The 15,444-nt window shown below is 42.4% G+C and overlaps 1 protein-coding gene across 2 annotated transcripts in view; it reads right to left on the minus strand.

Annotated features, from left to right (window-relative positions):
- Nucleotides 1–11,792, minus strand: part of ABCG1 (ATP binding cassette subfamily G member 1) — a 47,136-nt gene extending 35,344 nt beyond the window's left edge. Inside the window, exons 1-2 of one of the 2 annotated variants that reach the window (XM_081908916.1) lie at nt 11,578–11,792; nt 8,323–8,566 (exon numbers count right to left, since the gene is read on the minus strand). In XM_081908916.1, coding sequence (XP_081765042.1) covers nt 8,323–8,566; nt 11,578–11,619 — 286 coding nt within the window. In that variant the 5' untranslated portion in view covers nt 11,620–11,792. Of the gene's footprint in view, nt 1–8,322; nt 8,567–10,807; nt 11,034–11,577 lie in introns of those variants that run through there. The other variant, XM_081908917.1, reaches the window with a different exon arrangement.
- Nucleotides 11,793–15,444: the final 3,652 nt, after the last annotated feature.

Raw genomic sequence — 15,444 nt, forward strand, 5'->3', positions numbered from 1 at the left:
GCACTTGTTTCAATGAATGTGTCAGAATGCATTTGTAACAGTACCTCCAAACCAAACAAACCACCACACAGAAAAACCTGGTGAGTTTAAACTGGATTTTGTCAACAACTCTATTGTGAAGTCTGCTTTCCCTAACTGTTTTTAAACACTGTTTTCAGTTTGAAGATATTTTAGTTAAGACATAAGATGTAAATTACCTGATGGCATTAATTTGAAACATTGCTTTTGGGAAGGTTTTAACAGTCCGGTGGCCAGCCAAAATTTGTGCTGCTTCATATCCGATAGGGAGCAAGTTTTGATTAAATGTGATTGAATTTATATTTTTATCTATATGTCGTCTTCATTTGCAATCAGTCATAGCTGAGCAAGATTGTCTTCCATGAATATGGTCTTAACAGTGTGTCCATAGGTGACTGTGGAAGCCAATTCTGGATCTCTATGTACTTTCTACTAATATAAACAAAAACATGAGAAGAATGTTTCAGAATCATCTTCTCAGAGGTTGCTGTATTGAAGGAGGGAAAAGTTAAGTATTGTCACTTCAATGGGGCTTGCATACGAAACATTCCAATGGATTGTACTAGAAGCATTCTACCAATCACCAAATAAGACTGGTTCACTCATTCTGTTGTGAGGTGAATATCTGAGATTTTACAGGCATAATTCAGGCCTAAACATGTAATGTGAACATGTTTGGAAATGTGTACAAAAATGGTACTCTCCTCAGAAATCCATGATTAATTTGTGGTCAAGTCATGTACCAACAGCCTGCATAGTTAGCATCCTTGTATAAAATGGCCTAAAACTCATTGCCTCATTACAACCATCACCACTACAATGTTCTCAGGGAACATCACTATCTGCCTCCCAGTTGTAGGGTAACCAACACAGGTAATAGGGATTTAAATCTGTTTCTTCCACATCTAAACTCAATTCTCATTCCTCTGCCTCCATTGAAATATCAAACAAATTATGATGGTTTTATCGTGGTTTTATTACTTTTCTGGATTAACACTATCACACAATTCAAAAGGCATATTGTTAAATATGCAAGAAAGATAATGAGGGGTGTTAAATCAAACCAAATCAAAAGAAACATACTGTATAACTAAGAATATGTATCTCAGTAACAGAGAATTCTTCTTTTGTGAAAGCACTACTATGCACTATCCTAATAAATATTAAACTGATTATTGCATCAGTAAAAGCAATACAAGATAGTGAATTTGTCTGCGGCTTCAACACTTTGGAAAATTTTACACTTCTAGTGTCTCCATTATATAGATCTAGGGCCCCTAGACAGAATGGTGGTGCATGGAACAAGATAAACCTGAGCACATCCTGTGCCAGTTCTGCCTATTTATCTCAGTCTTCAGCTGCTCCCTGTGACCCTGTGATAGTTACACTACTACTGAAAAGCAGAATTTATATCCTCTGGGAATGATGTAATTGTGAGACTGAACTTTTGCAAGGAAATAATTTAAAATATGCTTAAAATATATGATTATTTTGCAATATGATGAAAGTTAAATTCAATATTCCTTCTCAGCGATAGACAAACCAATGATCAGGAAGGGATTCCTACATCTTGAATGACTCACAGTTCACCCCATCTCCAATTGCCACTTTAAATCTTGAGGACTCAGGAAGGAACAGAGGAAGCTGCTTTATGCAGAGTCAGGTCCATCTTGCTCAGTATTGTTTACACCAACCGAAAGCTGCACTCCTGAGTTTCAGACATCGAACATTCCCAGCCCTCCCTGAAGATGGCAGGAATTGAACATGGGGCATTCTGCACGAGAAGCAGATGGTCTATCCCTGAAGTAAGGGACATCTTGAAGTGGAACTTCCTTTAGAAAACTAAACCTCTGGTGGAAATGGCCTGTCAAATGGATGGATCTTACCAGCCATTTCATTAATAATGAAAGCAATAGATTCCTTTTCAGGCTTTCCTTTTCAAATCAAGGTACATTAGGGGGAAGTTGGCCCCGTGCCACAATGAGCATGCTTATGCTGGATTCTTTAATGGCGCATTCCACCTACCAGACTGAGCCTCTTTTGCAACTAATGCACCTCCATGTCCTCACCCCACTTTAAGGTTACACACATTCACCCCAAACACATCAATAAAGCTGAAATTAGGTACCACAGGATGAATAAAACTTCTGTATTCACTTATACAAAAGCAAAGCACTTCTTGAACTGAATGGGAATAAGGGATTCATGATCTCCTTTGAATTATTATTACTGGAGGGACTTTTTCAGCAATGCCATCATATGTGTCTTATGTTACCCTGGTTTTGCATCCTATATGAAGATAGATACAGGGATGTGGTTTGCTTTTGTTAAGATGTCTCAAGTCATCAAGCCAGAAAGACATGGATGTCATTCCCCGGCCCCCACAAGATTGCATGTGGGAACATATATTTCTTATAGATGACTGGGTGGCAGAGGATGGAGTCAGAACCAAGGATACAAAGACATATTCACCACAGTATAAACTGTTAAGCCTATAGTAGGCTGACTTGTTGAACTTCTGGATGAGCATATTACGTACATGCTGGTAGCAAGGGGGCAACAGGTATTTTCTTGCCAGAGGCTGGTGTTATTCTAGTCCTTTGCTTATGGGGAAGCAAGTTAATGGAACAAGATAAGAAAAGTATTTATGACCCCAGCTGAAGTTGCCAGAGACATACTATTCCTCTGAGAGAAGAGAGCAGAATTGCCATGTTTGGTCTAGAAAATGTAAAAATCTCTCAAGAAGTTATTTGGCGTAAGCCCTATTAAAATGTTGGGTTATCCTGCTCTCATTCACTTTAAGGGAGCTTACACACGAGAACTTCCTGGTAGAACAGACTTTATGGTTTTGAGTAGGAATCATTTACCAAATGTAGTTTTCCATTAAGTCTGGAATATCCTGCCAAGTAGTACAAAGAATTTCACTACGTGTCCATACATGATCATAAATATGTGGTCAGAGTAAAGTGGTCAAGGTTTCCTCATCACACAGCAGGGCACTGCAAACTACCTTACTGAATGGTCGTAGACACCATTATAAGTTATATTTTTATGATAAAAGTTGCCTGTGTTCATCCTTTTCACTGCATGAGTTGTCAGGCATTAAATTATGTTTCAGTGTTTGCTCCATTACATGTAACTAAGGAACAACTAAAGTGCCATTAGAAATCTTGCAGACACAGACACAAACTAGAGTTAGTTCTTAAATAAAAAAAACCCCATCTCAATCTCAATATGGTAATTCTGGTGCACATGCAGTGATGTCAATATACGCACAGAGCTATGTAAGAACAAATACAGCTCATCTCTTTAGTACTCTTCATATCTGTTCACAGAATATGCTAAAAATGAATCTGATGGGGTAGGTCCTCCTTCTTTGAGTTCCATCAGTCTCTCATGGAACCTGAATCATGACCAGCGCTTTAAGTTGAGGCACAAATTAATATGTTCAGGGCTTCCGGCATCACACTTCATTATTTCTTTATTTAATTTATATACCACCCTTCATCCAACTTAATAAATGTAAGTTATCATGTTCACAAAGAACTTTATTTGAAACACACTGCACAATGCCGCCTCTAACTGTATCTGCAGCTTTTCGTCTTCTGTCCATACCCCTTCTGTACGAAGGGACAGACACTTGTCTTTTGTTTTTTAACAGCAAGAGAAGCTGGCTATTGATTCATTTTATGTGATATTTCTATGTGACCTGGCTATATAGCCTCAACAAATCCAGTTTCTATTTTTTATGTGCTAATAAAAGCTTTATGTGGAAAACTCCTAAATTAAATTTCCTGTCTAGATTCGGGCAGTTAAAAATGTACTGCAGTTGACAGGAAGACAATGCATTCTGAAATTCAAGAACTAGTTTGTATCAATGCACTTCTTTCCGAGAAATCTGTAATAAAGAAAGAAATCCATCCCATCCTCTGGCAAAGAATTGAGCAGGGTAGGTGCAAACATGGTCATATATTTTCTCTCTCAATGCAAATCAGATTTTAAGAAAACAGTTATTTTTCAAAACGTGAAGCTTGGACATTAAATATTCATTTGGGTATCTAGTTTCATATTTGAAGTAGTTTAGAGCAGTGTTTTCCAACCGGGGGCCCCCAAGATATTCTAAGGGGTGACAGGTGAAAATTGCATTAATGGGAGGGCAACAGCTTGCGGCTAGGGGGCCACAGAAGGAAGTGAGAAGTGAAGGGGGGAATCAATTTTGTTTTTAAAAACCCCCTGATCAGCTGGCTATCCACTTGGCCAATCACAAGCGGGTAAGGGAGTGGCTCGCCAGTGTGTATTCTTGGAGCAGTCCTGGTTTGTTTCTGGTGTGAGAGGGCGATCACTGATGTTCCTGTTTTGACTAGTAGAGCCCACGAACCAGAACCCCCAGGTCAGGTAAGTGCGGTGATGGGGTGGCAATGGGTAGGGCTCCAACATTTCTCCAAAGAAAACAGGGACATCCAAAGTAAAAGAGGGATGATCCAGGATCAAATGAAAAACCAGGACGGCCTCACTAAATCAGGGACATCCCTGGAAAATAGGGACACTTGGAGGGTCTGGACTCACTAAACAATTCATCCAGCATGCTGAGTTTCTCTTAACTAGCTGTGTGTGGGAAAGGGAGCAGGGAACAGTACTTAAAACAAACCAGAAGAATTGCTACGTTTATTTTCCCACAAAGTAGCAGTTGGTGAATCAAGGGCAGAATTTTCTGTGCACATTCAAACAAACATTGGTAATTACACATCTAAAATAGATCAAGTCAAAGGTAACACAATTGGCAACATGCAGTCATGCCAGTTTAGACAATAGAAGACAATCCCATGTGGAGCTGTAATTACTTCATTAAAACATGTGACACCAGCCTCAAGAGCTGCATTTCTCTCTTGGGTAATTTTCTCTTCGGAAGTATTTGCTGCTGGGAATCCCACATACGTCCTCTAGTCCTTTCATGGAGGACACACGTCACTTGAAGAAAACAAGACTTCAAACTAAGTGTATACTTGATTTATTCTGCTGTTGGTGCTTGCAGAAAACCATAATGGTATCTGCCAAATGTTATCATTCTGACTGACAGCATTTTTCATTCTGTGTTGACAAAATACTAGCACACAAGTCAATGTTGTTAGAAGCCATGTAACTTACTACAGATCTTGAATTATGGAACAAATGGGACAGTGCTCCTCCATCTTTGTTGTATGCAGAGGGAGCACCCTGGATCTGGGCCCAAACTATTATATCCATTGTTACAGGTTCTAGGTTATGGATCAAGCAGAAAATGCTCCTCTGTCCATGCTCTAATTAAGGGAGTGTTTTGAGTCAGTATTACCCCAAGCCAGAACTGATCTTCTGATGGGATTTTAGTTTTGCATAGACTGAAGAAAGGAAAAGTCACAATCAGCACAAAAAGACTTTTTAACAATCAACACTGGTTTTTTCCAATAGTCTGAAAAAGTTTTCTTCATAAACTTGGTCATAGTAAGAAAAGAAAAAAAGTGCTCTTGGCAACTTTGATAAGAACTCCCTGTCCCTGAGTGCCTTCCGGGTGTTAAAGACCGATTACAAGTCCTGTTGATCTTTCGCTAGAAGCTTTATCAGACACCTCCATAGAACTGCAAAGTCCCCAAATTAAGAAGACATTACTAGTTTATTGGGGGTTTGGGCTATTTTATAGACTGCAACAACCTTCTTCTTAAAACAAATCTTCACAAATGTGACATTATTAGATGATATTTAAACAATACTTAAAGTGCAGCAGTTATAGACAAATGTAACATTTCTATAGGTTATCAGGCCCTAATGCAGATCATAGCTCATTCCATTCAAAGAAACATGGCAAGTAATGAGCAAAATGTTTATATTTTATTTCTGAAATAGCACAGCTAAGCCTTATGACTTACAACTTTACATTTCTGGGGTCTGTTTGTTTGTCACAGCAATAAACACATTCAGTTAGGTTATATAACTAGTAGTAGCACTCAGTCATTCACAGTTGGGCCCAGATACTATTTCTTTCTTTCCTCCTGGTTCACGAGACCCGTTTCTGGTTGGGAGACAGCTGTTTTATTTATCATACTCATCTGTGAGCCTTTGTTTCCCCTCACCTTTAAGTACAAGTTGCCCCCAATTTTATCATTTCAGCAGATATGAACACTATCCATTTTAGATATAAAAAGATACAATAAAATAGAATATCCCCCCAAAATTATGAATCAGATTTATTAGAGTTTTTCTGATGACAGTGTTTAAAATGTAATAAAGAATGGTCCTCTACCAGTAAAAGCACATGAAATGAGCTTAGGAACATAGAAAGCTGCCTTATACAGAGTCAGACCATTGTGGTTCATTTTGCACTGCATCCTGCTGCTAATAAGGGACTGCTATGGAGCAATAAATCCATCCACACAGATCAAGAACTATGTAAACCCTGTAATGTTTAGGTTTTCTTGATTCTTTTATTGAGAAAGGAACTTGAAACAAACACAGGAGTCTCATTTGATCCAAGTCTCATGTTTGACATGTTTGGCTTGAATTTGGAGACATGAGCACCTATTGCACATGCTGAACCCATAGGCTTTGAAGGGAATCAGCACACTGAAGACAACCAAGAGAACCAATGTTTGCCCTTGACTTCATTAGATTTATTCAGGAGTAAGCAGTTTCGGCATAGAAACACACACTACAGTCTCTCTGAAGGCCAAGGAGTGTTATGCTATCTAAGATGCATATTAATTCCTTTAAAACAAGATCACACATTTCACATTGTTACTTACTACAGCTCAGTAAGGCATTTTGCTGTGCAAAACAAGCAAGATGGCACCCCCCTTCCCCTGCCAACTGGACTGACAGATGAATCACTCACGAAGAGATAGCACCCTCCAACACACATGAAGGCAAACAGTTGGCTTGGCCAGCTTCAATACCTCCAACATCTCACCATCACTTGCTGCCCTGAGCTTCTGGTGCCTAAGACAGCTGTCTCTGCCTAATGTGTACTAATGTGCCATGGTACCTTCATGCTCTGTCAACTTCCAGTTTTGATCATTGCAATGTGCTCAACACATGAAGTTGCCCTTGTTGACTCAGAAACTTCAACTGGTCAAAAATGCAATGGCCAGATTATTAGCTGGGGTTGCCTTTAGCACTCATATAACCGCGGGGTTATATAGCACTCATATAAAACAGCTACAGTGGCTGCCAGTTTGTTTCAATTAAAAGATGCTCACACTAGTGTTTAAAGCCCTAAAGTGACTTGGGCCCCAAATTTCTGAGAGGCTGCCTCCTTTCCTACAGAACCTATTGGGTGTTAAGAGCAGCAGAGCAGGGAATCTCTGAGTAGTTCTGCTGTCCTCAGAAGTTCATGGAAGTGACCTGGGAGGGAGCATTCTCCAGGGCAGCCCCTAAATTGCCCACCTGGCTCTGGCCACCTACTCAATACAACTTTTGGTGACGTTTCTGTTCAGTAGCCACCCTGTTCCTAAAATTGTATTTTGGTTTTAACTGTTTTAAATACTGCATTGTAAATTGTTGTAACCCACCATGGAACTTCCTAGTGAAGTATAAATAAATGTGATGGTGGTGATGATGATGATAGGGCAGGCTCTGCTAAGGCACCTCCTTCCTTGGAAGTTTTTGACCAAAGGTTAGATGGCCATCTGTCATGGATGCTTTAGCTGAAATTCCTGCATTGCAGGGGGTTGGACTAGATGACCCTTGGATCCCTTCCAACTCTACAATTCTATGAACAAGGACTTATTTGGAAGTGGTGACTATCTAAATTCAATCCATCCTTTATCAAAGGATCCATCCCAATTTATTGAGCCACCTGATTGAGCTTTGCCTTCTTGTTTCTCCTTCTTCAAGCACACTTTCACAACTAACCAAAGGAATCCAATGCATAATGTCTTCTCTCTTGGCAAGATTCATCACCAAAGGTGGACAATGAACTTAGCTCCTCTAGAAACTGAACCCAATATTCAGCAAGACACTGGGGGCAGTGGTTGTCATAGTGACAACCAAGAAGAGGGGCACAACTTGCCCATTAGTCCTTTTTAAAAAATCATTTATATTTAGTATACATTAAGTCCATGTAGACAAACAAGAAAGCAAGCAAGCATGACTACAGCAGAAGATTATCACAATGCCTCAGCAAGACAAAAATAGAAATCTTTAACTTCAGGACATATCACTGACTGCCTTTGCTATCATCTAATTTCCACTGTTCCCCTTCAGAGCCATGTCAGGATGAGAACATTTGCTTCCCTTCCAACAAGAACAGAACAGGAAATTTTCTCACAGACTTACCCTTCTTCCTCCACCATGGTCCTTCTTGGATCGAGTAAGAGAGTTCTTTAAACTCAATGTTCACAGCCGGTCTCCGCGGAAGGTAGGAGAAGCGATGGGCTTCTGTCAATGCATTGTCCACCTTTTTTAAATGGCAATTGAGTAGGTGGACTTCTTGGGTGTCGGTTCCATTGGAGACCACTTCATCTACTGAAACGCATACAGACTTTGGTTCAGGCATAGCAGATGCAGAATTGCTGGCATTCTGGAATACAAGAAGGGAGAAAATAGTTTCCACACAGGAAAATGCATCTGCTAGTCATTTGTTCCCACTGTAATGTCAAAGAAGAAGGTGGTTCAGCTCTGTTCATGTTACATCTTCACCAGCCTTCACCAACCTTCTGCCCTCCAGATGTTTTGAACTACAACTCCTATCAGCACATGCTGGCTGGGGCTCATGGGAGTTGTAGTCCAAAACATCTAGAAGGCACCAGGCTTGAAAAGGCTGATCTGCACAATGGCATGATAAAACAGCATATAGGGAGAAATGTTCACACTCCAATATTTGACTAGGGCAACCCAACGATGACTACATTAACCACTCCCCTGCCCCCGAGAAGCTATGCTATAAGACGTGGCTCACACAACATGTTCTTCCTCTTCCCAAACAGCCCAGGGGATTCCTGTGCTACATCCGTGTGGACAAACATTAACAAGTAAAGCACACAGTGCCAGCTGGTGAGGCAAAGGTAGTAGATCTGGTAAGGAAATCCACCTAGTGCTGCTCTTGCAATTGGCTTTAAAAGGCATGGACTTTGCAGAACGATGCAAAAAATTGGGTGCCATAGTGATTGAATACTCCGCATGGTGTAGCTTCAAGAGATGGTGAGTGATGACCACTGGAACTGGTAGTGCAGAAGACGAGGAGCCAGAGAGGATGACACAGAGACACCTGATTATCGTTTTTTCCCATCCTCCTCTCTACTATGATCCACAATGGCAACACTGAGACTAAGGAGGAGGAAGCAAACAGCTTGTACTATCCCCTGGACTGGATGTATGTAAGAAAGCAGGCAGATGGGGTGCTGGCTGAGGTTAGCTGGATAGGGCTCCATTCACCCTCATGGTCCAAGCCCTGAACTGATTTCAAGAGACTTGCTTTAAAAGTATTGAGAATTTACACACTCAAGACACTTTTGATATTTTCTCTTGTTTACATGTTCATCAGGCATTGTGGTACAAAAAGATATGCATGGGGGCCAAGACAGAGGCAGATTTAGGGGAGCGCAAGTGGTTCAGTCACACAGGGTCTTGAGCTTTGGGGGGTAATGCAACTATGATGTAGAATGGAAGGGCACCACCAAAATTTGAGACCCGAGGTCTCCCAATAGGCAAGATAAACACCAGACCTGAGATTTAAAAATGTCAGATGATGACGTTGACTCAGGGATTCTTCCTGTGGGGATTATTTCCTGTGAGCAGACATCTTCCCACCACTGCCAACTTTTTTGGAATTTGGTAAGATGAGAAATGGCATCACATGATTTGAAATAATAGTTGATCTTATCCTGGTAAGATTCAAGACTGTCCTAGTTAAGTCAAGAGGTTTATAATTTGGTGGAGAGTGGAAAGGCATAGAGGAAAACAAATACCTAAATCTCAGATATGCTTCTCTTTCTGAATGAGCCAAGTCACTTAATATTTTATAACAATTAATATTTACAACAAATTGCAAATAATGTATGTCTAGTACTGATGCCTTGCAGCAGACTTAGGTTCTGAAATCCAGTTTATGTAACCTATTTCCTCTGCTGTAAAGCTGCATCCTTTTCCTGTGGGGTTCTACATTCCCATTTCACTTTTGAAGATTTTTAATTACATCATGTTACACAACCAGGAGCTGAGAAATAAATTTGTTGCGTTCCCTTGCAAAAAAAGAAGGACACTGACCGTGGGGGTGGGGGGACAATTTGCATCCTTCACCCATGAAACTTACTTTTGAGAAAACCCACTATTAGGCTCCAAGTTTACACAAAATCCATTATATAATGAGCTGGAAAGGTTATCTGTGCCTCAGTTAATCTGTTTCCAAATCATAGGATGCAGTCGCGAAAAGTCTGAGCATGCTCAGAAAACCCATCTCACTTCCCCCCTCCCCTCCTCCAGCTCCATCTTTTTTTATAAGCTCGAGGCAGAGAGGTAACTTTCGGTCAAACCCAGATGACTTCAAATCCAGAATGATGTACATGACAAAAACAAAATAAACCCCGCAGTTCTAACCAGCCTGTACCTGCAAAATGACAACATTGAAGCCACAGCAACTAACAGCCCCCAAAGGGAAGAGAAATTGTCACTGAAGCTTGCGGGGAAAGATGCATACAAGTAAGTTGCCACGCTATACGAAAAACAACCTCTGCAGGTCAGCTGTCTATAAATATAGAAATAAACCCCACCAGAGGCATCCATTCGAAACGGAAAGCAATAAAACAACAGAGAGATTCCTTACCAAAGCAAAGGAAATGCTGAGGCTGCCAATCAAGATTGATTAATTCCTGAGAAACCAAACTCCGGGTCCCCTTTTCCTTCCCATTCGGTGGATCAACACGCAACTAATTAAAGCGAGGGTTGATCCACCCCAGCAAAGCTCCGATTAAAAGAGGCAACCACTGACCCAGCTTTAGCGCCGGCTCTGGGTCACTTTTGCAGAAGTGTCCCTCCTCCTCCTCCTCCTCCTCGTCCCCCCGCCCCCTCCGCTCTAGCTGTAATGAATTAACTCGTCGCTTTTGACCCGCTTGGTATTATCTCCTTCGCTCTTTAAGCGTTTCTGCTTAGGAGGAGCCGGCCAACAGCTGGGCTACGTTTGATCTAGATAATGGGTTGCTCTTGGCCCCGGTATCGTTTGTTTTCAACACAACACACAACAACACACAGAGCAAGCCACCAGCCCCCAAAGAGGACAAGGCGAGAGCGACGTCAAAGACAGACATACTGTAACAGTTCAAGTGTGGAGGATTTGGGGGGGGGGGGTGCTGTCCTTTCAAAGTCGCATACTAAGCTCAGGTTCTCCGATTCCACCTCCTTGCCTTCACACACACACACAAATGCCCACCCAGGACTCTCCCTCTCGCCGTCTTGTCCGTGGGTCATTCAGAACAGATGGTATATGCAAGCAAGTCAAGGGTCCTGTCATGGCCAGGGAAGGGGCGCAGGGTCAAGATCGCTCTGCGCAGCTGTGCTTGTCCCACTCCTACGGGAGCGAAGGGGCGCCCAACTTACCAAAGCGGTGCCCACTGAGAAAGCGGCCATCAGGCATGCCATGTGCCCCCGGAGGCTGCAACCAGCGCAGGAGAAAAGATCAGCAGCAGGAGGAGAAGCACACACAAAACAAACCGCAAAAAAAGGAGAGAGAGAAGGAGATCCAGCAGCCTGAGAGCGAGGCGTCGCGGCTGGGGCAAGATCTACTGGAAGCAGCACCTAAAAGAAAGAAGCACGAGAGACAGAGAGAGAGAGAGGAGGCGGGGCCTCTCTGGGTACCGGCTGCTTGTTTACTTAGCCTGCCCTCTCTCGGCGTCCCACTGGCTCTCCCTCGGCTCTCCCTCGTTCCCGATTGGCTGAGGGCAGCCGGGGGCGTGGCTTGCCTCTTGCCCGTAAACGTGCTCTTGTTTTCCTCCTGCCCCGAGCGGCGTTGCGTGGCGTTGGCGGGGCCCCGACGGGCTTCTGGTGTCCCCTTACTTCCTTGACTGCCGTTTCCAGACCAGAGAGACACGGGCACTTGGGGTGGACAGAAGGATAATAGAACTAGAGAGTGGCAAGGGACCCTCAAGGGCCATCTAGTCCAACCCCCTGCAATGCAGGATTCTCAGCGAAAGTATCCAAGACAGATGGCCATGCAACCTCTGCTTCAAAACCTCCAAGGAAGGAGAGTCCAGAACCTCCCAAGGGAGTCCACTGCACTGTTGGAACAGCTACTACTGTCAGAAAGTTATTCCTGATGTCAAGTCTAATGGAGCAAGGAAGCTCTCTCTGCTGCTGGGGCTGAGATTCCAGAAGAAAAGGTCCTGGGGCTCAAAGAGATTTCTGCTCTCTATCCCCTCAGTGTTACTGACTCCAGTCCCAGAGGTTGTGCTGCGCTTACCCAGTACTAAAGGGCACTTTGCAGATGCTCAGAAGCACACTTTCCTATCGTGCCAAGCTTTGTTAACAATAAAGAAGCAGCCCCATATCTTCTGAATGCATTCACAGGTAGAAGCTTGTCCCTGCTCCCCATTTTGCACCTTGTGACTGGGATGGACTGGTGCTTGGTGTGATTGTTCTGTAGTTCAAGCTTCTGGAAAATATATTGATACTGTTGGATGCCACCCTAATCTCTGAGCAGTGCAAGATTCCAGGAGTTCTAGGCACTTTAACCCAGGGTTTGTGTTTCCAATGGAATGAAGCCAGTGGAGATTGTGGTGTGTTTGTGAGATATGGTTTACTTACAACCTAAGCCTATGCTGGAGGGGTTCACAGCAGCAAGAGGGTCTTGCTTCTCTCATAGCCACAGCCTTTGATTCCAGCAGAAATCAGGCATGGCTCTGTCTCTCAGCTGCCCAGATTGCAGCTTTGCTTCCAGCTTCTGCCTCTCTCAACTCTGGCCTTTGTCTTTCTGACTACCAGGGAGTTGAGGGAGGGGGGGCCACCAGTTGCTCTCTGGAGCCAATCCACTTCCTTTGTTATCTTAACGGCCAATGGGCCATTACCAGGAAACTAACCTGGTTATTCCCAGGATGGAATCTGTGCTGGATCCAGGAATTAGAAGGCAGTTCAGGCATACAGCCTGCCCACCGCCACACACACAAACTCATAGCACTACTATCCAAATGTGACAAAGCTTTCCATTGCGCTGTAGAAAAATATCCTGAATCACTTCTCTTACACATTTTGGATAACAATTACTCAGCCCACTAAAGTATGAAAATTATTATTATTTATTTATTTTGCTTCTGCTTTTAGCAGTTAAAAATAACACAGGCTTTCAAATCAAAGCATCAGGCCTTGTACAGTGTGTGTGGACAAGAAGGTTTGAGAGATAAGGCACAAACTCACTTGTCAGACAGGTGAAACAAAGAATGAAAAAAGTGTTAATACCTGATTTGCCTTTCTGCCATTTCTTGAATCTACTGAATAAAGAATTATGGTACCATCACAATATATTGATTGAAGGGAATTGCTGTTAAACTTAACTTCCTTTATCTGGGGTTGGTGGTGGTGGTGGTTGGATAGTATTTAACTCTGTTTGCTTTTTTAAAAAATCCATTAAAAATGAAGTTCCCCCCTCTCTTTTATCTGCCTGAATAATCTAAATTTCCCTATTGTGTTCCAAAGGAAGACTGGTGTTTAAAAGACAACAGGAGTGCAACTGCCCTTCACAACTCATCTCCTGCAGAATCTCAGGAAATTTTCACTTCCCTATTTTCCCAGCACTCCTACCAAACATGTGATCTCAAAAGTCCCTTTAAGCTTCAAAAGGATTTCCTTGACAACAGAATTTGGGGTTCCTATTAGATGATTCACTTTTCCACAGAACCTCTGACAGATCGATAAGTGATTCATCTCTGTGTAAACCCCTGTGAAGTGTCAAGGATGCTAACTGCTACCAAATTGCACTTAGCGATATTGCAATGAAATTACGTAATCCACAACCTAAAAATAGCAAAGACTCTGCTGCGTTCCAACTCTTGCATTAACTTTGCAAATGGGATATGGGACAATTAGTAGACATTACCATAATGAAAAATTAAAGCTGGCATGCTGCCCTTAAAATATTGGTCTGGCAGTGAATAGGTGCAAAAGTTGGATACAGCCCTGGTGTATGCTCTCCCTGTGATGCTAGCAAGTGACATGTTCTCATTGCTACAGTATTACAATTACCATTTAATCTTTTACCCTTGCATGTTCCTGTGTGCTTGCATATATTCATTTGCTACCTGTTTGTTCTGCCCCGTCACCACTGCAATAATATGCAGCCTCCTGGCTTGAGCTAGAGAGGGAACTACAAGAAGCAACTTCAAATCATTTTCTGCCACAGGGTTGGGGATCTTCAGACCCAAGGGCCAAATGAAGTCTTCCATGCTTCTCACACCTTTGGATCTCTCTGCAGCACCCACCCTCTAACTGGCGCTGCTTTGCACTCCGAATGCTTTTGCCTAGCAGAAATGAATGTGTCCTTCAACTCTCAGAATGCCCCCTGCTTGCCTGGATAGAGGGGTGTCTGTAGGAAGTATCCTACAAAGGTAATGTTTGCACTCATTGTTCCACCCACTTTTAGCTCTGACCCATACCCATGTGACACTTGGGAGATTCTCCACATAGGAATTCAGCCTGTGGGCTAAAAATGGTTCTTCACCCTTGTTGTGCCATATCCACCTGAAATGTAAACATATGGAACTGCCTCACACCAGGTCAGAACATTATCTAGCCCAGTATGTCTATTCCAGCTGTTATATGTTCTCCAAAAGAATTCCCCCCCATCTTTACCACCCAAGATCTTGTCAATGGGGGATGCAGAGGATTGTGTGTTTCTTTGGAGTAATTGGCCACAGCAATTTTAAGAGGACCTGTAAAAAGAAATTTGCAAATTGCTGAATAAACTTGGAGAGCTTAATTTAAGTTTTGGAAAACGGGAAACAGAGAGGACAAAAATTGATAGGTTATCCCATTTCCTACATAGCACACACAGCAACTAAGTAGAGGCTAGTTCAGGAATGCCCTCAACATGCAAATGAACAGGAAACAACTAATTACAAAGGAAGCAGGGATGGAGCTGATGGGCAAGCCCAGTGGGACTGTATGTAGGTGGGTGGGGCAAGAGGCAAAAAGTGGATGAAGCGATGGATATGACAGTTACCTTTGTGAAAGGACATCTCTTGCAGTAAGTTCTGTTTGTTGGGGCTATGGATTTCAGGTAAGCGATTAGGAGGATTATCTACCCATCTTACCATTTTGTTCCTTGTTCTTCAGAGGCATTTATTTGCACATTTAAAATATTATACATCTGGATCCTCACACAAGCCATTTTTTTGAGGGGACATCCGAGATTGTTCTCAGTTTTTTTTAAAAAAACCCCACACGTTTTAAAGTTTGTTGTTTATGTTTTCACTGAAT

This window comes from Podarcis melisellensis, assembly GCF_964234715.1.
Source record: "Podarcis melisellensis genome assembly, chromosome: 4".
Classification (NCBI taxonomy): Eukaryota; Metazoa; Chordata; class Lepidosauria; order Squamata; family Lacertidae; genus Podarcis; species Podarcis melisellensis.